Source organism: Amblyomma mixtum, chromosome 10 (genome assembly GCF_055824585.1).
Source record: "Amblyomma mixtum isolate Tamu chromosome 10, ASM5582458v1, whole genome shotgun sequence".
Lineage (NCBI taxonomy): Eukaryota > Metazoa > Arthropoda > Arachnida > Ixodida > Ixodidae > Amblyomma > Amblyomma mixtum.
The window spans coordinates 122,384,401-122,407,781 of record NC_143021.1 but is presented as its reverse complement, the minus strand read 5'-3'; the positions used below and the strand labels follow the sequence as shown (position 1 = coordinate 122,407,781).

The 23,381-nt window shown below is 48.4% G+C and overlaps 1 protein-coding gene across 1 annotated transcript in view; it reads right to left on the bottom strand.

Annotated features, from left to right (window-relative positions):
* The window catches only part of LOC149326821 (trypsin-1-like), a 116,557-nt gene extending 100,161 nt beyond the window's left edge, over positions 1 to 16,396 (bottom strand). Inside the window, exons 1-2 of the mRNA XM_089564686.1 lie at positions 16,297 to 16,396; positions 10,985 to 11,058 (exon numbers count right to left, since the gene is read on the bottom strand). Of these exons, the coding sequence (XP_089420812.1) occupies positions 10,985 to 11,058; positions 16,297 to 16,396 (174 nt within the window). The remainder of the gene's footprint in view (positions 1 to 10,984; positions 11,059 to 16,296) is intronic.
* Positions 16,397 to 23,381: the final 6,985 nt, after the last annotated feature.

Sequence of the window (23,381 nt, the reverse complement as noted above, 5' to 3'; positions counted from 1 at the left end):
GGTGCCCGCGCACGTGGGCCATCCAGGCAACGAAGCCGCCCATGACACCGCTCGAGCATGCGTCAACCGAGCAGTGCATCTCGCCGAGCCAGGGAGCGCCCGTGACCGAATGATCACATACCACGAGATTTCACTACACTACATCGACTCCACTATCCTCCACCTCACAAATGACTCACTAAACTAGAGCAGGTGACGTGGCGCCGGCTAAAATCTCGCACCTTTCTCTCCCCCGCCCATTTAGCACTTATGCACCAAAGGCTGCTCTCGCCAGAGTGTACCCTATGTGGAGCCCCAAGAGCTGATTTCCATCACATACTCTGCATATGCTCTGAGCTCCAGTCGCCATCAGAGTGGCAACTCACTGACCTCGAGCGATGGGAGGTCGCGGTGTCCAGCTCCGACCCAGCTGGTGGGCTGGGCTTTGGAAGCCGCCGGACGTCACCGACTGCCGGGCACTTCACGAGACCAAGAGCCAACCCGAGAATAACCTCAGTTACGGCTCATGTTTTATTAAAGTTTACCACCACCACCCAATGTGGCCTATTGCAGCAGTCACGTGTCTGCCCCAACGTTGTCAGCGGTGACGCGTGCAGCCCACATCTCTGTCTCGTTACCCCACGTACCTCTCAGCCCGATTCAGCCGCCAACTTACCCAGGGAGCCATATTGTCACGTAGTGGTGACTGCAGTCCGACGAACAGGAAAACAACGTGGGTGTCTTCGAAACGGAACTCTTTCTTCGGGCTGACTTGCACCCGCAATGAAATGAATCACTCGGCGGCGGCGTAGCAACAAGCGTGCTCGGCGGTCGTCGAACATAATGCCCGCCGTTGTCGGCCGTGCTCTTTTTAAAGCTCATAGCGAACCTTCGAGATAAAGCGTGGAAGTTACTAGAACATTCTGGCACAAAGTAGAATCGGCTCCGCCTGGATGCAATCAATCGAGATAATTCTAGGCGCGTCTTGAGTCACAAAAGAAGCGATAAAGCGGCGTGCGGGCAGCCTTGAAGCATGAACAAATAAACACAACAAACAAACGCTACAAAGATTCGCGGCAATATGCGCACTACCTTTCCTTAAAATCAGCGGAGTGCAAAGCGTGGTCAACGCCAACGCCAATGAACACAATGAAAGCCGACGGCCTACGGCTTCAGAGCCGCGTTTCTGCCACAACGTTGTCAATGCCAACGCATGCACCGCACATCTGTCCCTTCTGCCAGGTAGCTTAAAGCACGACTGAGGTGTGCACTGTCCAAGGAGGCCAGTTATGCGCCTTTCCTTTGCTGTTGAAGCTGAAGGTCATTTGAAGGTCAAATTTGCACGGTCTGCGTTCAAGCTTGAGGTGCCGTAGTGAAGCATTCGCTTTAAAAATCAGTACCCAGGATAATGTGCGTAGAGCGAAGGAGCACAGAGATTTCAGTTTTTAACAGGTGGCCAGCGATCGCTGCATTTACGTACTAAATACTAAGCGCAACCAATGAATCTGCACCTACTCCTCGGAATATCACTGCGCTGTCTCAACCGAACATTATTTCTTGACGGGAGCAGTAGTTGAAACCTTAACTCATCCCCGACAATGTGGCAACATAAAGAATACCGAGTGGTAACGAACTCTGCCCATGTGGTAAACCGCTACCAACACATTTTATACATCATGCGAATAAAGAATCCCTCCAGTAAAACACTCTCCGCGGCATGTTTTTTCATATCTCGCAAGACTTAAAGCGCAACAAGACGACACAAAGTGGGATAAAAAATGACAGGACAGGCGCTATCTTGCAACACTTTAATGTCTTCATAAACAACAGCGTATATATCACGCATGGGGGATTTAAGGACAGATAGGGGTGAACACAGTTTAAAGCACGTGCGTAGGAACTCGAATGCGGCTAAACAAGAACAGGTGATTCCGCAAATACTATGCCATATCTAAAAACTGACATTCTTTTTTTGTATAGCGTGATCGACGGGGTGCTAACACATGCACTCACACTTTTATATATTCGGTGCGCTTCTATCAATTCGCGTGCGATCGTGTCTTTACTCTCACAGGTTACGCTTGTTTGCAGAAGTTTTGCTCCACATGCCTTCTTTTCCCTTCTTCTTCATTCCAGCAATCCTTACAGAGAAGCGGTAGATTTGACCCAGTCCCATTTTTTAATGACAGACTGTGTTCTCTCAAACGGTCATTAATACATCGCTCTATTTGGCCGATGTGAGCTTTTCCACATTTCAGTGGCATGCTATATACAACTCCAACCGCACAATCTACAAACGGATTAGCATGTCTCCTTTGGCAAACTTTTTTCTTGTCATTATCCGGGTTAGTCATTCGGCACAATGCGGCGAGTTTCCTGGGGGCAGAAAAAATCTCTGGCACCTTTTATTTGAAAGCAAGATGCTTAACATTATGTGCAACTTTATGCGAATACGGGATCGCTACTGGACTAATTTTCTCTCCAGAGGTTCCACTTTCGTCTCTTTTTTTCTTTTCGTACTTTCTTCACCTTTAGGAAAGCTTCGCTGACGGAGACCTTCGGTCTTGAGCTCCGTCAGCGAAGCTTTGCTAAAGAAGGTGAAGAAATTACGAAAAGAAAAAAAGAGACGAAAGTGGAACCTCTGGAGAGAAAATTAGACCAGTAGCGATCCCGTATTCGCATAAATTTGCACATAATCTTAAGCATGTTGCTTCCAAGTACAAGGTGCCCCCAGGAAACTCGCCACATTGTGCCGAATGATTAACCCGGATAATGACAAGAAAAAAGTTTGCCAAAGGAGACATGCTAATCCTTTTGTAGATTGTGTGGTTGGAGTTGTATATAGCATCCCACTGAAATGTGGAAAAGCTCACATCGGCCAAACAGAGCGATGTATTAATGACCGTTTGAGAGAACACAGTCTGTCATTAAAAAATGGGACTGGATCAAATCTACCGCTCGTTGCAGGTAGCATTTCTCGTTCCAGTGAACGTACAAGGAATCCAGGTAGGTCGACATCCCTTCCAGAAAACCTTCGACACTTGCGCCACAAATGCTATGGAATTTCGTGGCACCGAAGCTCTCGATTGCTTCTACGGCTGTCACTGCACCGGACTTTGGGATGCTGTAATACAAGACCTTCACGTCTACTGACAGGCAGGTTACTGATTGCCCTTCCCGTGGGATTGCGGTGATTTCGACCGAGCTTGTAACCTTGAACGGGTCTTCTACCTGTAATTTTGACAGGTGCGTCTGAAGATACCTTGCTACTTGTTGTTTCCAGGTACCCTTGTCCTCTACAATGAGGCGGAACGGACTGTCTTCTTCATGGGTTTTGATGGTGAAAAACGGTCTCAGCGCCGGGGTTTTACACCCTCTCACGTCTTTTTCAAGCCTTTCAAGGCTAAGGCTTGCTCAGAGGCTTCCTGCTTTTTGCTTGATTTTTCTCATTCTCCTATCTTCTGAGTCTATGAGCACGAAATTCTTCAGAATAGCCTCTTCTGCGTGCGACAGACTGCGCACCGAAGGAGACAGTCTGGTTCTTAAAAGAAAACCTCACGCTGAAAACCTCAGACAAGACCGGGACCTTCGTCGTTCTAAAGGGAGAAGAGCATGAACGTAAAGCAGAAGCTGAAAGCGGAAAGCGGAAAAAGCGGGAAATGTAGCCACAGAAGCTATCATAGAGGCCTTCCAGCGCGCATTCGCCGAACTGGAATTCACGCACGAACTCCCCGACGCATCACGAATGAGATTCCTGGACCTCGAGATAATGGAAGGCGATCTGCACACTTGATGGCAATACAAACCCAAAAGAGAAAAAGCCATCCTGCCATATGACTCTGGCCATTCGAAGCTCATCAAAAGATCGATCGCATTCTCCTGCATACTACCGGCCACTAAGAAGTCCTGTGCACACATGGTGCAAAAAAGCCTTGAGGCTCAAGTGGCCAGACTGAAAGAAAGCGGCTATCCAAAATCCTTACTGACCTCAGTTGCAGAAAAGCTACTAAGAAGGATGACGTTTGAGGTTTCAAAAAAGTAAGAATCGTCCCAGGAAAAGGTGCGGCCCATTGTTATACCAACTTATGGTATCGCAACCATGGAGGGGTCTTTGGAACTTGGTCGGGCTTCAAGACGAAGTTCTCTGAAGTCTTTGGTCGACCGGCTGTCAGGCAACTCCGCGCCAAACAGCTCTTGCGTGAACGGTCGAGCCCTATCGTTATACCATACATCCACAAGGTGTCACACGGCCTAAAGAAGATCGCAGGCAAGCACAATATCCCGGTAGTATTTTCTTCCCGCAGAAAGCTTATCGGAATGTGCGCAAAAACGAACAACATCGACAGACAACAACCGCCGTGCGAAATCGCACACGAAGTAAGATTTGTTGAATGCGACAAGGAAGTCATCTATGACGTGCCGCTCTAATGCGGTAAGAGATACATTGGACAAACCGGTAGGTGCATCAGAGAGAACACGCCAACTCATGCGGCCAGATAACGCACCCTGGAAATCTGGCTTCCCACTGTCACCATTGCAAATGGAACCCTCATCCTATCGACCCAGCCATCCAAGGCCACTCCAAACCCAAACCAAAAGAAGGATGCAAGCCTCACCTGGATGACAGCACCATACTATGTCACGAGAAAACAAAAAAACTGAACGTGAAATCATTGAAGCCTTCAAGATCAGGACTTGTGGAACAGAAAACTGCGGCAGCACACCGTCAGTAGCTCTCAAAGATAAAGAATTAGACTGGTTAAGGTCACTGGCCAGATTATAGACAGGAAGGTAAAGGCAGCTTTTCAGATGCAAATTGATTATTTGGTTTGTAGATCATTTTTGCCATCCCGCTCTGTATAAAAGCGACACGTTTTGTGTAGTAAACTAGTTGAAAGTACGCGCTTCGTCCCTTTGTGTTTTCGTGTGTCTGTGCCTTTTAGCGCGAATTGATCAGGTCGATGTCTTCATCGACGAGGGCTTTAACACATAGCGGTGAAGGAGCCGTGTTGAGCAGGGCTTGGGGCAGAGCAGAGAACCCGACTTCAGAGCGGGCACAATCGATAACAGCAACATGAGGAGAGAGGAAATCCCACCCTAAAATAACAGCGTGAGAACAAAACGGCAGGACGACGAACTCGATCGTATATAGGACGTCCTGAATCAAAACTTGAGCTGTGCAAGCTGCTGACGGCTTCATGTGCTGAGCGCTGGCCGTGCGCAGAGAGAAACTGGCAACTGGCGCCTTAACTTTCTTCAGGTGGCGACAGAGCTCTGCGTCTATTACTGAAATTGCGGCGGCAGTATCGACAAGGGCAATGACAGAAATGCCCTCCCCCGAAACGTCAATAAGGTTCGAAGGGGACAGCTGAGGTCTTTGGTAGTTCGACGGGGACGCAGTTCTTGCCTCAGGAACTGCGGCATGTAGTGTTCCTCTTGATAATTACTAGGGCGGCGACGCGTCGGAGAGATGGAGTGGCGTCGCGGTGAAGGGGGACGGCGATCGGAAAGTGCTGAACGGTCGAGGGAGAAAGGACGAGTCGACGGACGGGCTCAGCAGACACGGAGTACTGAAGCGCTGGAGGCCAGTACCCGACAGGCGGTGCCAAAAATGGGAGACGCCACGACAGTGGCGGGCTACGTGCCCAGCTAATCCGCAAGTGTAGCAAATAGGCCGGTTATCCGTGGTGCGCCAGGGATCTCGGTCTCGTGGAGAGGGTCGCAGATAAGGTGCCGGCGCTTCCACGGGCACTGACATTGTAGGGTGCGTGGGCAGCCGAGCTTGTGCGACGACTTCAGAGTTAGTCAGTGGACGGGCGGCAGGACTTGGGACGACGTTTGCATAATTCTGAGGGGTGGCGCCAGGTCTGGATGTGGCGTCAGCGTACGTCAGCGGAGCAGCGACAGGTGATGGTGAATGGGCGGACGGCAGCGCCTCAGACCTGCTCTCGAAGATCATGTTGGAGAGCCGGGGCCAAATATGGTAGCGACCCTGGAGGGCTAGACATAAGAAAAAGCTGACACGCCACCTCCTCACGTACAAAGTCTAACTTGCTGCAGCAGGGAGGAGTTATCAGCTGCGGGTGTCAGTCCGGCAAGTGACTGCCTGAGCTGAGTAAGGACGAGTCAGAACCCTCTGCTTGCGCAGCCTATCGCAGCTCTAGCAGAGTGTGATGACTTCCGAGACGTTGCGCAAGTCCCGCGCCAGCAGCATTTGAAAGGCGTCATCATCAATTGGTTTGAAGATCTGCTTTATCTTGTCAGCTTCCGGCATGCTGACGTTCATTCGGTTGCAGAGGGCGATCACATCTTCTATATAGCTAGTGAAGCTTTCTTCGATCTGCTGCGACCGTTCACGCAAGAGCTGTTAGGCGCGGAGTTGTCTGACAGCCGGTCGACCAAAGACTTCAGAGAACTTCGTCTTGAAGCCCGACCAAGTTCCAAAGACCCCTCCATGGTTGCGATACCATAAGCTGGCTACGGGGAGGCGTGCAGTCGTGCCTTTCTGATACCTAAATAGGCTTTGCAACTCAGGATGCGAGCGCTGCTGCTGCGCGAAACTGCAGGCGTTTACCGGTCCGAAGAAAGTGTCGTCGTCTTCCTCTTCCGGTGCGGCGTCGACGGGGTTAGTGACAAGCCGTCTGCGTCGAAATGCTCGCGGCCAGCTTTGTAGATTACACTTATGTCGAATTCTTGAAGACGCAAGCTCCAACGTGTAAGGCGGCCGGAGGGATCTTTCAAATTGGCTAGCCAGCAGAGAGCATGGTGATCGCTCAAAACCTTGAATGGTTGTCCGTACAGTTAGGGGCGAAATTTTGACGTCGCCCAAATAACGGCGAGGCATTCTTTCTCGGTGGTCGAATAGTTGGCTTCGGCTTTCGACAGTGAACGGCTAGCGCACGCGATAACTTTCTCCTTTGTACCATTTTTCAGAGCGAGGACCGCTCCTAAGCCCACACTGCTTGCATCGGTATATATTACGGTTTCGGCGTTTTCATCAAAGTGCTCGGGCACAGGAGGGGATGTGCACAGCAGCACATCATCTCTTTCAAGGCTTCCACTTGCGGCGTTTCCCATTAAAAGCCAAGTCAGCCTTGGTAAGTTGGGTCAAAGGTTCAGCGATGCGTGAAGTTTTTGACGAATTGCCTGTAATAAACCAAGGAATCTGCGTATAGCTTTAATGTCATTAGGCTGTGTAAACTCTGCGATCGCAGACGTCTTCTGATGGTCTGGGCGAACTCCATCGTTGCTTACAACGTGAAAAAAGGAATAGCAGCTCCTCGTAGGCGAAGTGGCACATCTCTGGTTTCAGTGTTAGGCCTGAAGACTTGATTGTCTCCAGCACTATCCGAAGCCTTCTGTGGTGGTCTTCAAAGCTTGGGGAGAACACAACAACACGTCATCTAAGCAGACCGGTGAAATTTGCCACTTCAAGACTGCGAGCACCGTACCCTTAGAGCAGAGGCCGAATGGCACCACCTTGAACTCGAAGAGTGCGTCTGGTGTGATTAACGCAGTCTTCTCGCGATCGTTTTCGTCGACTTCAATTTGCCAGTAGCCGCTCTTCAGGTCCATCAATGAGGAGTACATAGCGTTGCATGGCCGATCCAATGTGTCGTTGAAGGGGTGGACGGGGTAGACATCCTTCTTTGTAATGCTGTTCAGGCGGCGGTAATGGGCGCAAAAGTGAAGGGTGCCGTCTTTCTTTTTCAATATGACGACTGGTGCTACCCAGAGGCTCCTCGATGGCTGGATCACGTCGTCACAGAGCATTTCCTCAACTTGCTGCGGATAGCCTGCAGTTCTAGCAGCGATACCCGGTAGGGGCTCTGTTGCAGTCGCCGGGTGTGTTCGTCTGTGACAATACGGTGCTTGACAAGCAGGGTTCGTCGCACATTCGATGCTGATGAGAAGCAATCGCTGTACCTTTGAAGAAGTCTGCGTAGTTGGTCTTATCTGCTCCAGGGTAATGCTGGGTTGGTATCAAACGTGTGTTGGTGTCCTTGGTCAGATGGTTCTAGGCGTTGGTCGGGGAGGGAAAATGTGTCTCTGATGTCTGCCAGCTCGTTGAGAAAAGTAATTGTTGTACCTTGTTTAGATGCCGGTATTCTTCGGTGGAGTTGGTTAGCAGAACCTGGGCTTGGCCATTTCGGATTTGGCCGACTCCCCTTGCGACACCCATTACTTGATGCAGGACTAACTGGGTGTGCTCACTGACGACGCCTTCGGCAATTTCCATGTCTCCAGTAGCTATGCAGGCGACGGCACCTGATCGGGTGGCATGCCCAATGCTTTGTCGAGGACGTTAAGGCAACGTGAGGAGTCGCGCTCGTCGCAACAGGTATAGCTTTATCCGTGGGAAGCTTGATCGACTTAGATTGAAGGTCCATATTTCGCCCGATGTTCATTCAGGAAGTCCATTTTACTCCCCTTTCTCTTTCATTTTTTATCCCCTCACCTCCTTCCCCGCGTGTAGGGTAGCAATCCAATTATTATTCAGGTTAATCTCCCTGCCTTTCCTCTTCTACCTCCTCCTCCTCCATTCCCAAAATCGCTTCCCACGAGCATTGCTGCAGGATCAGGAAATGTACATAGGCTCGCCCATTTACTGTAGCTCCCGCGGTGCAGCTTCCTGACGGCGCAATAAGGTTACCACCTGCGGTGCGGATCAGTGGCCATCCCAAGTTGTTGTCGGACAGCCGACTTGGGACAGTTGTTGTCCGAAGTCGGACAGCGAGTGGCCCACTCATGACGGAGTAGTCAGCTCCGATGTCCATCAAGGCAGTAACCACGTGACCGTAGACCATAACTTCAGGGTCACTTGTTCGCGTTCTCGTATTGCGCGTAGTCTTTGGTGTCGGATCTCGGCTTCGTCGAGTAGTGAGGCTGCGTGGGCGTACTCCGACGTTACTTCTCTGGGCAGCAGTAAAAGCTTCAAGCCTGGCCCCGTCGTCGCCATCGTCGGGGTTTTCGTCGTAGTTGAGGCATGTCTTTCGTTTTCGTCGATCGAGTATCTTTGTTCTTGAGCTTAGAAGCAACCGCACCTCCAGAGGCTGCTTTATTCACTTCAACCTTCGGTGGCATAAGGAGCGTCCACGCACGGCGTATCCTCGGCTACGAGATACAAAGCGCGGTGACGATGGCGACGGGGAACGTGATAGGCTGCTCGGCTATGAGCATTCTTCCGTACGCAAACACGCCTCGTTTTCGGCTGGCCACTGGCAGGGTCGGGGTCGTGGGGCGTCGTCAGAGAACCGTCGGATTCCAATTCTTCTCTATGGGCATTGCCGGAGGGTGTCATCGGCTTCGCCAAAGTGTAAGCATAGTGGGAGGCGCTGGTTGGGAGTTCTCCACTCGTCGCATTTCCTCGGCCGTGTGCGACGTTCGTAGGACGGCCGGGTTGGGGCGAGAGGGCGGCGTTCCAACGAAGCTGGTTGCGGGCGATAGGGGCTTGGGTCCCGTCCTTGAGGTGCAGGACGGCGCACTTCTGCGGCGTAATTCATGGCTGGGGGCTCCAGAGGCTGCGTGCTGGTCGGCGTCAGACGCAAGGCCTATTGAGCATTGTCCCGGATGACACCAGGGAGCGATGTAAGCTGCGGCTGCGTTCCCGTTGGCAAGCAGTCGTCGGAGCTTGGACAAACGTGGACAAGATGCTGGAAGACGAGACAAGCGGTAGCTTTGACTTGAACGTTTGTGCTCAAAAGGTTTCGTGCGTTACGATTTGTATATGCAAGTAAACCCTTCATTCAATGTTAGCACTTGTCTTCTGTTCTAGTCTCTTGGCCTCGTTTTTGTGCGCAGCAATATATATCCAAAACCAACTCACCTAACCTTTCGTTATTATAAAGCTGCTTATACGAGGAATTAAAGAGCAACTGTTTGCCGGCCTCGTCCGCAACCCACCGAAAACCGTCGCGGAATTCGTAGAAGAGGCATCCAGCATGAAAAAAACTCTTGAGGCCCGTGCACGCCAGTATGATCGCCTGTAGCGCGTTTTCTCAGTCCGAACACCGTTAAGAAAGATAACCTGCTGGACGTTATACGTCAAGTTGTGAGAGAAGAGCTCCGACGACTGCTTGCCAACGGGAAAGCAGCCGCAGCTTACATCGCTCTTCTCTCACAACTTGACGTATAACGTCCAGCAGGTTATCTTTCTTAACGGTGTTCGGACTGAGAAAACGCGCTACAGGCGATCATACTGGCGTGCACGGGCATGAAGAGTTTTTTTCATGCTGGATGCCTCTTCTACGAATTCCGCGACGGTTTTCGGTGGGTTGCGGACGAGGCCGGCAAACAGTTGCTCTTTAATTCCTCGTATAAGCAGCTTTATAATAACGAAAGGTTAGGTGAGTTGGTTTTGGATATATATTGCTGCGCACAAAAACGAGGCCAAGAGACTAGAACAGAAGACAAGTGCTAACATTGAATGAAGGGTTTACTTGAATATACAAATCGTAACGCACGAAACCTTTTGAGCACAAACGTTCAAGTCAAAGCTACCGCTTGTCTCGTCTTCCAGCATCTTGTCCACGTTTGTCCAATATATCAGCAGCGAGGTAAGTTAGTCATTATCTGGGCTGAAAAAATCCGTTAATGCTTAAAAAGAAAGGTGCAGGTATTAATTCATACTTTCCTTCCAAGCTTTATTATGTGCTGTATAGTGCATTATTATTAGTCGGACTTATGATCGTTTCTGAACAGCTGAGCTCTTTCTAGGCAGTTTTCGAATTTTAATGTGCGGAGGCGGTTGTGTTTCATTCCCATGAGTATGAAGTTTTTTTTCCCCTGTAACTCGCAATATTAGGAAAGGGTTTTCGTAATAATTTTGTGGTGTATTCAAACGTATTAGCATATACTGAAAGAGTGGAACTCGCAATATGTCTTCGAATCAGGAATTCTGATATTAAGACAACTGTTCATTGCGCATATCCACAGGAAACCTGAATGTACTCCAGCAGAATTTAGCACTTTGTAAGTCAAAATATAGAGAAATGGCAGCACTTACAACCCATGGAAGGTGTGTTCTTGAAATTGGTCTCCCGTTGACGATTCGCGACATTGGTACCGATATTCCGCACTCTGCGAGAAAAAACAATCTTCCATTACATATATGAAATATGCTATTGTATTGTATCGTTTAGCGCGCTGCGTTTATTGCGTTAGGAAAATTCCCATTGAAGCCATGAATTACTGAGCACTGCAAATATTTTGACTGATTTGCGAGTACAAAACATCCATTCACGTAGGCTAGAGTGGTCCGCTAACGCAGTCGTGAGGACTGAATGGAATAAAATTGTAAATTGGACTCAGATTTTGTTAATTATTTTAAAATATTCATTTTAGATGGTCTTGCTCTTGATGAGAGAATCAAATCGTTGGATAGTTGGTACATATTAATGAGTAAAACCCGTCAAAAGACAAAGGAAGAGAAGAGGAATGCACAGAACGACGACCGCACTACCAATTGTGTGAAAGGGGGTTCCTGTACTAATGAACTCGGCGATACAGTTCACAGAACAGCTGAGCGGCCGGTAGTAGTATCACGGTTAGTCAAGACAGCCAGAGAGCTGGAGCTGAGCGCCGTCACTTCGCCGTCAACTTCTTCTGTCATGGAGGCAACATGAGGCGCTTTCATCATAGTTCAGACGCGTTCATCGTAATTCACTACACTGGCCCCAGTGTGGAAGAGGAGCCATCCTTTCGACCTAAGGTGATTGCAGGAGGAGCCGGTTGTAATAAGCTTCAGAACTCTAGTTTGGGCTAGTTGGTTCGTGATTCAGGAGGAAAACGGCGCAAAAAAACGTGGTCAAAAGAGACAAACAAGCCACGACCTTGAGGCGACTGACCTTGAGTAATAACCTTCAGTAATAAGCCTTGAGTAATAAGCCTTCACTGACCTTGAGTAATAAGCCTTGAGGCGACTGACATGAACAAGTTCACGGCACAGACAACTCAAGTCCTAAGAGGGTGTAAGCGGCTCTACAATATAATTAACAGGGCACGTTGATTTGACGACGCGGTAAGGGACATGATGTTCTCTGCGAAATTTTGAAGACTGTCCCAGGGTAGTGGAGGGGACCCAAAGCCAAATTAATAATCCCGGAGAGAAAACCTGCAAAGTTTGATGGGCATCGTGTTCATGCTTGCGGCGACCTTGGGAGTCCGATGTAAAAGAACGGGCCAGCTGGCGACATTTCTCGCCATGCTTGGCGAGTTCAGAAAGGGGCTTGCATTCGGAGGCGTCCGGAGTGTTCGGAAAAATCGTATCCGTTGTGGAGGAAGGCTCACGGCCATACAACGGGTAGAAAAGGGAAAATCCGGTGGTTGACTGGGTGGCGGTATTGTATGCGTACGTCACAAATGGCAGGACAGCGTCCCAGGTAGACTTATCTGACCAGACGCACATGGTGTGCATATCTCCGAGAGTGCGATTAAAGCGCTCAGTCAGCAAGGCAGAAATTTGGGCGAGTTGGTAAGTATTCATGGTATTGTTCACAGCGCAACAAGAACGGGAAAAACGAAAGACGAAACAGTAACACAAACAAGCGCTGCGCTTATTTGTGTTACTCTTTCGTCTTTCGTTTTTCCCGCTCTTGTTGCGCTGTGAACAATATCATGAGCGCTCAGTCAGCCCGTTAGTTTGAGGATGGTAGGCAGTGGGGGTCCGATGGATGATGCGACACTCTTGGAGGAGGGCTTCCACCACGTCCGAAAGAAAGAGACGACCACGGTCACTGACCAACTCACGCGGCGCACCGTGGCGAAGAACAAAATTGTCCAGTAGGAAATGGGCAGCGTCGCGAACAGTGGCAGCGGGTAGTGCGGCGGTCTCTTCATATCAAGTTAGGTGGCCGACGCCAACAATTATCCAGCGTATTTTTAAATGAAATCAAGCGCGCAAGAACACGCACACATGCGAGGAAACACACAGGACAGGCGCTAACGGCATGTAAAACCGACGATGAAAGAAACACAAGTGTTTACTTGAGTAGACGAAGGGGACGATGTACATACAAAAGAGCCCTCATATTTGGATAGATAATTTAACAAAACTTCTATTTTGGCTAGGTGGTGCATAGCTATATTGAAATGAAATCAAGAGCACAAGAACACACACACAAGAGAGGAAACACACAGTACAGGCACTAACGGCATGTCAAACCGACGACGAAAGAAACACAAGTGTTGACTTGAGTAGACGAAGGGGACGATGTACATGCAAAAGAGCCCTCATATTTGGATAGAAAATTTAACAAAACTTATTTTTTTTTTAACAAAACCCAAATAGAACAAAAGAAAGCCCGAACAGAAGTTTCTTTCATCGTCGGTTTGACATGTCGTTAGCGCCTGTCCTGTGTGTTTCCTCCTCTTGTGTGCGTGTTCTTGAGCGCTTGATTTCATTTCAAAATAGCTATGCACCATCTAACCCAAACAGAAGTTTTGTTAAATTATCCAGCGGCTCCCAGAGAACGTGCAGGGGAGAGGGCCGTAGAGGTCGACGCCAACACAATCGAATGGGCGGTCCGGCCACGCTAATGGCTGCAAGGGGCCGCTGGTACGGGGCGCGGGAGACTGGCGTTGCTGACAGGCGATGCAGGAGCGGACGTATTGGCTAATGTACCCGTATATTCCCCGCCAATAATAGCGTTGAGAGATTCTTTGGAACCTCTCCAACACACCAGCGCGGGCGCACTGTTGGTCAGCGTGAAACGAGGCACAGATCTCAGAACGTAAATGTCGCCAAGAAACATACAAACAACGCTAAACAACAGGACCAGAAAGAGGAGTAGACAAACACGGCGCTGTTGTTTAGCGCTGTTTGTATGTACTTGGCACCATGGCACACCAACTCGCCCAATCTGCCGTTCTGCTACAGTTCGTAAATGGCGAGGTATCGCGAGGAGCCACCGTCGACCATCTTGCGTGCAGTTACGGCGGTAGGGAAGGCCATCGCGGAGGGCAAAATGGGGTGCTTGGCGGCGGAGAGTGCGCGAAGGCACAGCGGTGTGGGCGTTCGTCACGACGTCGATGATTGACGCAAGCCACGGGTCTTTTTCCGCAAGCATATCAGAGGCGGTAAGAGGCGAGAGGACGGGTTCTGGCACCGATGAGCACACAGCGGCGGTGGGCAGAGGAGATCGAGATAGAGCGTCGGCGTCCATGTGTCTGCGGCCAAAGGGATGTACAACGCGGATTCAAGTAACACTTGTTGCTGGGCTAGTTGGTGGATAGTTCTACGTACAAAAGTTAGCGCAACACACGAGACAATCACAAGAAAGGTGGACAGGACAACGGGCAACAAACAACAGATTCTTTATTGAAAGAAACGCGTAATATATAGGCACACCGTCACGCCACCTATCAGCTGCAGCAAACGTCAGAATGATGTAAATGGTCGCAAAAGCGATAAAATACACAGGGGTAAAGACACGACGTAGCTAAAAATGATAAAAGCCGCGGAAGAAGATTAAAAAGCATGGCACGTGGAGCATAGCGCCAAAGAAACATGACTGAATGACATCCAACAAGATGATAACAACGCGATATTGCATAAAAACCTAACAAATGCAGAAAAAACACGTGAGACAAGAAAACCCTTATATAAAGGCTTGTGCACTGCACACTTTAGATTACATTGGGGGAAAAAAACAAACACCTGTACACGTGCTCGTATTGACGAAAACTTTCTAAAAAGCCTTCTTCAGTTTTGTACAAGAATATAGATGCATCGCTAACAGCATTTACGCCCTTTTTTCTGATTAAAAACCTTCTTTTATTTCACGGTACACTCAATCATGGCCTCTACATAATCTAGTGCCCCTGTTGTACGTAGGACAACGCGGATGTCGAACTCCTGAAGGTGGAGAGTCCATCTGGCGAGGCGGCAGGGCAGGTCTTTAATAGAAGACAGCCAGCACAGCGCGTGGTGGTCCGCGACGACGTTAAACTGGCGACCATAAAGATAGGGTCGGAATTTCGTGAGCGCCCAGAGGGTCGCAAACATTCCTTCTCCATAACCGAATAGTTGCATTCAGCCTTGCTGCACAGCTGACTCGCATATGAGAAGACGTATTCCTCAAAGCCATCCTTCCGCTAAGTCAGGACAGCTCCGAGGCCGACGCCACTTGCATCCATATGTACCTCGGTAGGCGCTGTGGGGTAGTAGTGGCAAAGTATGGGCGGCGAAGTGAGAATATGGCGCCGCGTGGCGAATGCGTCTTCGTATTCGGGTGACCGAGCGGACATATGGTTGTCGGTTCCAAGCAGTTTCGTGAGTGGTGCAATGATCGACGCAAAATTGCGGACGAAGCGCCGAAAGTAGGAGCACAGACCGATAAAGCTCAGAAGCTGCTTGATTGATGTCGGCTTAGGAAACTCCGCAACAGCGCAGAGTTTGCCCGGGTCAGGGAGAACGCCTTCCTTAGATACAATGTGACCAAAGATGGTTAGCTGCCGGGCGCCGAAGTGGCATTTCTTCATATTAAGCTGCAGGGTGCCGTCGGTGAGGCGAGTCAGGACCTGCTGCAAGTGCGTGAGGTGAGTGGAAAAATGTGCAGAAAAGACAACGATATCGTCCAAGTAACAGAGGCGCGTATGCCACTTCAGTTTGCGTAAGACGTTATCCATCATTCTTTCGTATGTGGCTTGCGCGATGCACAGGCCGAATGGCATAACGGTGAAATCGTAAAGGACGTCAGGGGTAACAAATGCGGTCTTTTCACGGTCAGCGGCAGCCATCGGGACCTGCCAGTAGCCCGAACGCAAGTCAAGGGAGGCGAAGTATTCTGTGCCTTGGAGACAATCAAGAGCGTCGTAGATGCGGGGGAGCCGATAATTGTGTTTGTGGGTAATTTTGTTGAGTCGCCGGTAATCGACACAAACTCTTATAAAACCATCTTTATTCTTGACCAGCACCACCGGAGAAGACCAAGGGCTGTGAAGGGACGAGTGACGCAACGGTGCAGCATGTCCTACACGTGCTACTTATCACTTCACGCTCAGCCGCAGGCACACGATAGGGCCGCTGCCGAAAAGACGGGTGGGAGTCGGTATCAATGCAATGAGCCACGGCGGATGTACGGCCTCAAGGCTGATGGGCTGCATCGAAAGAGGAACGGGAAGTGTGGAGAAGAGTTGAGAGCTGTTTACGGTAGGTGGACGGCAGAGTATTGTCGATAGCGGCGTGGAAAAGTTCGTCAGGCTCAGGTTCAGTTGCGAGCTCGGAATGCATGGCGTTTACTGAGGGGCCGCTGGCTGCTTCGTGGACAGCAAGGTGAGAGAAAAGGGAGACAGGTTGAATGCAGCCAGGAGACTCACCAGGGAGCAGGGTAAGGGTACACGGGGATGGATTGTAGAGCAGCATCTTCGTGACACCCTGACGAACATCGAGGACAGCTTTGTCCTTTGAGCAGCTCATGGTAACCTCATCACTATCGGGGAAGGTTCTGAAAGGGTAATCTGTGGGTCATGCTTAATCTGATCCACTGACGCAACAAGCACGGAGCGCAAAGGAAGTACAGACGAGAAGCGCGTCTCTAATCCTTTGGCAAAGGTTCTTGAGGAGTCAGGACACATGATGGAAAATTTTCTGAAGCCGGTATCTTTTTCCGCGATTTTAAAAATATGAAAAGTGCACGTCGGTTCCCTGATTTCGTTAGGAAATCGAAATGTTCAGATTTATAATGGTCTTTCGATCGTGAAATTGTGCGTTTAAAATTAGCTGCAATAAACTTATAATCATGCCGATTTTTCGGGCACTGATTGTGGAGGAGCTTCTTCAATGCAGACTTTCTGCGTCTTGTTATGTTTCGTCTTCTTCGCGTGGGAAAAAAACTGCGCGGCTGCAGCGGAACGCCGACTAGTCACGAAAGGCACGCGAGGTCAACGCCTGAATTAGCCACGGAAGGGGCGTCAGTAATCCACCCCGCAACTGGACAACACAGCTCTGCAATGCGCCCGGGGGTCAGCTGAGTCCAGTCTGACAGCAGCGTCCGTCTTCCGAGAAGGGGTTTTCAGCCAGCGTCTACCTACAGCGAACACGCCTGTCCATATTTTATTCAGTGACAGCCATTCGCAATTTCACGAGGGGCCATATCACATCTACCTCACTCCGCATCCTTCAAAACACCCCCCTTCCGATTAGAGAAGTTGAATTGATCTGGGTCCCGGCCCACTCGTCTAATCTGCGGAACGAGGCGGCCCACGCGCAAGCCCGAGGTTTCGTCGACCGAGCATTGAGCGCACCTTCCGACCCGAATTTCACGAGGGACGGTTTAATCTCATTTCATGACATCACCCATCACTTTAGGCTTGAGAGGCGCGCATATCTCCCTCTCCACAAATCGTTAGCCAAAGCGCAGGAATTTACCTGGCGCCGTCTGCAAACACGCTCCCTTCTGAATCCGCATCTGCTTGCCCTCATGTACCCTGGCCAGTACGATCCAAACTGCCGTAAATGTGGTGAAAGGGCCACCTACGACCACATTCTGTGGAATTGCGCAGATGATCCGCCTCCGGCGGAGTTGATACAGCTCCCTTCTCCCGAGCGGTGGTGGTCAGCTCGGACCCCAAGGTTCAAGTACGGACGATCGAGCAGGCCAATGAGGTCGCCGCTAGCGATGGGCTAGCGGCCATCTAGTACGTGTCTCCGCAACCTGCTCTCGATGCAATGGTTGTTTTACAATCCAATCCAATCCCTTACACCACGTGGACTTGCACGTAGCCAGAACCCTGCACGTGCGAACGCATGAAATGCGCGGGAACGCCGCTCGTGGACATTCGAGCGTCTGCGCGACGTAGATGGCATCATTCTCCCTCTCCCAACACGTGACGCGGGCGTGTTCCCAAGGAGGGAGTGTGTGATGGGTGCCACAGTGTACTTTCCAGGACACTCCTTCCTCGGAAGGCCCGGCCCCCATCTAGGGAACCTAGCGAAAGGAAACGCTTTAAAAACTAATGAGCGAGTACGGGCGAGTAGCGTCTCACCATCGGGCGTCTCAGCATCGAGCCTCTCGTCATCAAGCTCCTTGTCGAGGTTCTTTGTTGTACATAATGTAATTTAATTATATTAAGTTTTTCTCCTTGTCTTTCCAGCATCCTCGTCTCCGGCCTCCGTCATTCACTCTCCGGCCCGACCATGCTACCTTATTCGCAACAGTCTGAAGTCTCGCGAACAATCTGCATGCCACCATCTAGTTGAATTGCTCCTTTTTAAGGTACGCACCAGAAATTCAGACTTTTTACGGCATTGCTCAATAGCCAAGCAAATGTCTTTCGAGATACGTTCATCAGTAGGACTAATCGCTGACGCAAGAGAAGAGCCCAAAGCAAACTGAAACTGGCTATAATTAGCATATGACCTCAACTGTGAAGATTCTTGAATTTAGCAGCAATTGACTTCAAAAACAATAGCTATGTGATCACTAGACGTACTACAATCAACTGCCGACCAATTCAGAACAGGAACACAAGGTCTGGAGAAAGATAAATCTAATACAGATGCCGTTTGAGCACGAAGAAAGGTCTGGAATTCATGCACGTAAGGTTATCTGTAACCCAATCGCAAATGCGTTTGCCGCAGGGATCTGTCTCATATCCCCACGATACATGGTGCGAATCATAGTCGCCAGCCAAAAAAAATTGACTTCTAGCAACTGACTAGTTAAAGATCTAGCGGCCTGGTATCCTGTACACCACAAGGAAAATAAACATTCACTACTGAAAAGGGATAACACCCTGGAATTACAAAGTCTAAAGCCATCATCTCACAGTCTAAAGTAGAGAACTAAAAAACAACTTTAGCCCTGTGACAAAATTTTGAAGAAACCAGAATGAGCAACCCCTTTCCTCTTGGCGGTCGATCTTGACGAAATGAGGAATAATTGTGTAAATGGAAATGTTTTTCAGGTGAAAGCCAAGTTTCATGCATAATAATTATGTCTGGATTACGTTGTGACAAGAGGTAAAGGATATCCGTTGAAGCTGAAATAAGTGACCGACAGTTCCACTGGAGTATTCGTAACACCCCTATGGTTGCGTAATCTGGGTAGCAGAGACTGCCTGCCCCAAAATATTTTCCTTTGGCTTAGAGCCCAGCTGTTGTTTCTTTGATTTCGGCTTAGGATGAGGAGAAGACGGGTTAGACATATGGGAGCCACTGCGCTTGAGTACTCGCGTATCTGAATCCATCATCTCTGCATCATGAGGGATTGGGACATCATTCGAAACACTGGACCAATGAATATGAGAATCAGGCTAATTTGTTCCTGGGGCGGAGACATTACCGACAAGGAAGGTTGAGTCAGTAACGAAGGCATTCGTGACATGTGAGAAGTCATTACAGTTTTCATGGCCTATGTAATCTGCGTAGCCAGGGCGTTAGAGAGCTGGAGATGCGCGCCGGCACTTCGTCGTCCACTTCTTCGTCTGCCGTGGACGCAACATGAGGCGCGTTCATCATAATTCACTACAGGTGCTTTGTTGAAAGCAGCATCTTCTCAGCAAAGACTAAGAGAACAAGCGTAGCTAAGCAGCACGAAACACCGGACAACTACAAAAGGAACGACAGATATCAAATCTACGGCCAGCGATGTAGAAAAGCAAATTTCTCTCCAAGCAGGCGCACGAAAAATGTCGTGCTGTGGTCATCTCCATGCGTACTGATGAAGTAGGCTTAACGAATCTCGCCCTCTTCTTGGTCCGTGCCCTTGCCAAGAATGCTGATTTTGCTGGGTAGCAGCCGCATTGCTGCAAATAGAGAGGCAAGTCTGCGCTACCAGCAGAACCGAAGGAAGAATGACGTTCGCGGTGTCTCCTTTTAAAAATTGGCTTGTTTGACCGTTAAATGCCTTGTCGCTTGCAAGAGGCAGCCTTGCCTGAAAAAGTTTTCAATAACAATGAGTTTTATGCTGCCTGCAAGGTCTCGGGATTGTGGCCGCGTATCTCAGGAGTCGGCTCAGGAAGGCCTCTTTGTATGGCGCAGCATGAAAAATTCTTCACGACATTCTGTGCCTCCCCCGCGCTGTTCCACTGCAGTTGGTGGACGTCTGGAGACACTTTTCAGGAAGAACGGTAACAATCTGAACCACGCACACATACTGTCAAAGATTCAGTATTTTCTTAAATAAGAAGACTACAATTTCTCTCCTACCACTTCAACGTAACCGTTCACTCCATAACGGCTGACCTGCGCCACTTTGCACAACTCAACAGAAATGGAGTGCAATTCTTCATCACTGTAAGTATTGAGAAGTTTCACATCCGCTGCCACGAGATGCGGCATTCTGAATAAATGCCCAGTTTTTATAGGAACCAGCACGTTTCAAAGAGAGAGAGAAAGGAATTTTAATGAGGAAAAGGTGGAGAGGTCGGCCGGTGGTAACATGGCCCTGGCCTGCTACTCCAAGAGACACGGCCGTAGCAGATGAACGTTTCTTCACATTCCCGCTTGATTTTGCCGCTGTGCCTAGGACGCTAGTGCCATTCTATGTTTGAAACTGAAAAGGCGCGAATGGATAAAGCAACAGGACAGGCGCCGCTCTCGCCGCAAGGACTGGCGCTGTAATGGTGCGGTTCTTTTGTGAACCGGACAAGAAAGCGCGGCCTAATCAAGCAGTGCTGTAAAGGGGGCTAGTCGTTTGTTCATAGTGGGTTGGAAGTAGGAAACATCGAAACAGACAGTGGAAAGAATGCATACAGATACACAAAAGCTTTACAGCTTCCGTAGAAGCTACACAGCTTCTGTGAAAGCTTCGTAGCGTACCTTTCTAGCCATAAGGATACGCTTGGGTGGATGCGAGTGAATAATTACTTCCGTTTTAGAAAATACAGGTTAGCGCAAAAACGGGAGAAGGAATGCAACAGACCGCGACTGCTGGATTTTAACTAACAAATTTGAACAAACAAAAAAACACACAGAAAAACAAAAAGCTTAAGAAAATCTAGGATAAAAATTATGCTGTAGGTCATGGAAGCAATTCTGACATTTGTTTACTGGACTCTCAACACAAATTATTTTACACAGTGTAAAGAGGGAGTAAACTGTCCTCTTGCATAATCCCGTTTATAGGGAAGGTACACTTCCCAACCACTGGGGTAGATTGCCATTATTAAAATTTTCTCTTCAAACCACGCGGAGTTCTAGCTGATAGGAAAATTTTCGCAGAGGTTTCAGTCTTTTCCACTTGTTACCCCTATGACCTGAGGTGCCGCGTTTAAAAACCTCCTCACATTGCTAACTGTATGAACCTGCAGTGCTTTGAGGTGAAAATATGCCTCCGTTGCCAACAGTAAGCACTCCGTAAACTTAGTGACCAAAACCTAGGCTGGGAGTTGGCGAGCATTGTGGGCTGCCAAAAGCAACTGTGCTAAACCGCACCTTACTCTGTTTCAATTGCATATTATATGCTCAGAATATGGCGTCAAATTGAAAAAAATTATTGGAACATACCTGGATCGCTCATCCGCTTTAGACGAACCTAAAAAAAACAAAAACGAAGTGAATAGGAACTCCAAATTTTTCAGAGCTAGAAAATAATGAAGCAGCTTTATTTATAGAGATTTATTGTAACTTGTTATTGTTATTGTTATTTATAGAGGTTTAATATTACTTTATACTCTTTAGCGTAACTGAAAAAAACGAAGCTGATGCCTTGTAATGAAGATAGTGATTTTCATAATGTCGCAATGATTGGCATCATGAAGTGTTTATACCTTACAAAGGCACTATGAGTTTAAGGCACTAAAAACAACCTATCATCCTATACTTGCTATCGGACGTGGAAAGCTTGCTTTCCTTAGCATCCGAGTAATAAATTTAACGATATATCATAATGGATGCAAAGTTCATAACGAGCATCACAAAGGCAAAAGGCATACGTTTCAACCGGAGATTATGATTGTTACGCTTTATTTCAGAGTGTTGTCTCGGAGAAATACCTGTTTTCTGGGCTGCTATTTTCTTCATTTATTTTAAATAGCCTTTGTTTCCTACCTAGTGACCCAAATTTTCATCTGTCCCATTTTCAAGTGTTCGGTAATTTTTCTTGGTCGGTTGGTTATCCCCAGAACTTATAAGCTTGCTGTTACTTCTATAAAATTTGTATTTCGCAGTCAGAGCGCCTTAAAAATCTATACTAATTGGTGTTTGCTATAGGCGCCCCCAAAATAACACCGAATTCCATTGAAAGCTGCAAAACATTCTGAACGATTTTACAACAAAACACCCTAATGCACGTGCTCCTTTTCGGAGATTTTAACTATCCCGACATAGATTCGAATAACCCTTATCAGCCTATTTTTCTCACAGCGTGAATCACAAGAGTTTGTGGATGTGTGCTTAAATTTTAATCTCACTCAATTAGTAACCCAGCCTACACGCTTCGCCGGAATATACTATTCAGCCATCCCGAATGCCTCAACTCCATTACTTATCTCCCGGAAGTTAGTGATCACAAAGTCATCTATGCGTCTTTTACCTTCACTCCAACAATAAAAGAAACTTCAAAAAAAAAAACACCCTTCATAACAAAGGTAACTATGAGGCTATAAACAAGGCGTTGGAAGCTTACTTCCAATCTTTTCAGCGCTCTTTCCAGGAACAAAACATCCACGAAAATTGGTCGTTGTTCATAAAATAAATAAACTTACTAACAAATATGTTTCAAAATGCAGCTTCCGCGCAACCAAAGAGACCATGGTTTACGAAGGCTCTAGGAAGATTTGAAAACAAAAAGAAACGCGTGTTCCGCAATGCCAAACAGACTGGAAATGACTGCGCATGGGAAAAGTATTACACTGCCGAAAAGACATACCTGGTCGCAGTAAAAAAACGCTAAACGCTCATTTTCTCATACTGACCTACCCAACATACTGAAAGATGACCCGGCTAAATTCTGGCAGCTTTTAAACCTGCAATCTATACGCAATATTACCCTAACTGATGATTCCGGGCGTGCTGTTTCCGATGTTGAGTGTGCTTACATATTAAATTCTGCTTTCGCATCTGTATTCACTCATGAACAGAAACGACCCCCCCCCCCATGACAGCAAATGACCAAAGAAGTGTAATGCCAGTCGTTGCTTTCTCTAAGGCCGGCATATCATGTCTCATAGATAAACTAAAACTCTCATCACCTGCCGGCTTAGACGAAATCAACACCAAGGTACTAGAAAACGTTAACCATACTTCTGCCAAATTTTTATGCCTGCTGTTCTCACAGTCTCTTTCTACAGGTGTCATACCCCATGACTGGAAAGTGGGGAAGGTCGTTCCGGTCCGCATGTCGGGTAACAAAGATTTACCACTTAATTTCCGACCCAAATCACTCACCAGCATACCATGTAAACTCATGTAACACGTAATTTACTCTTTAACGATGCACTTTCTGGATTCAAAAATTTTT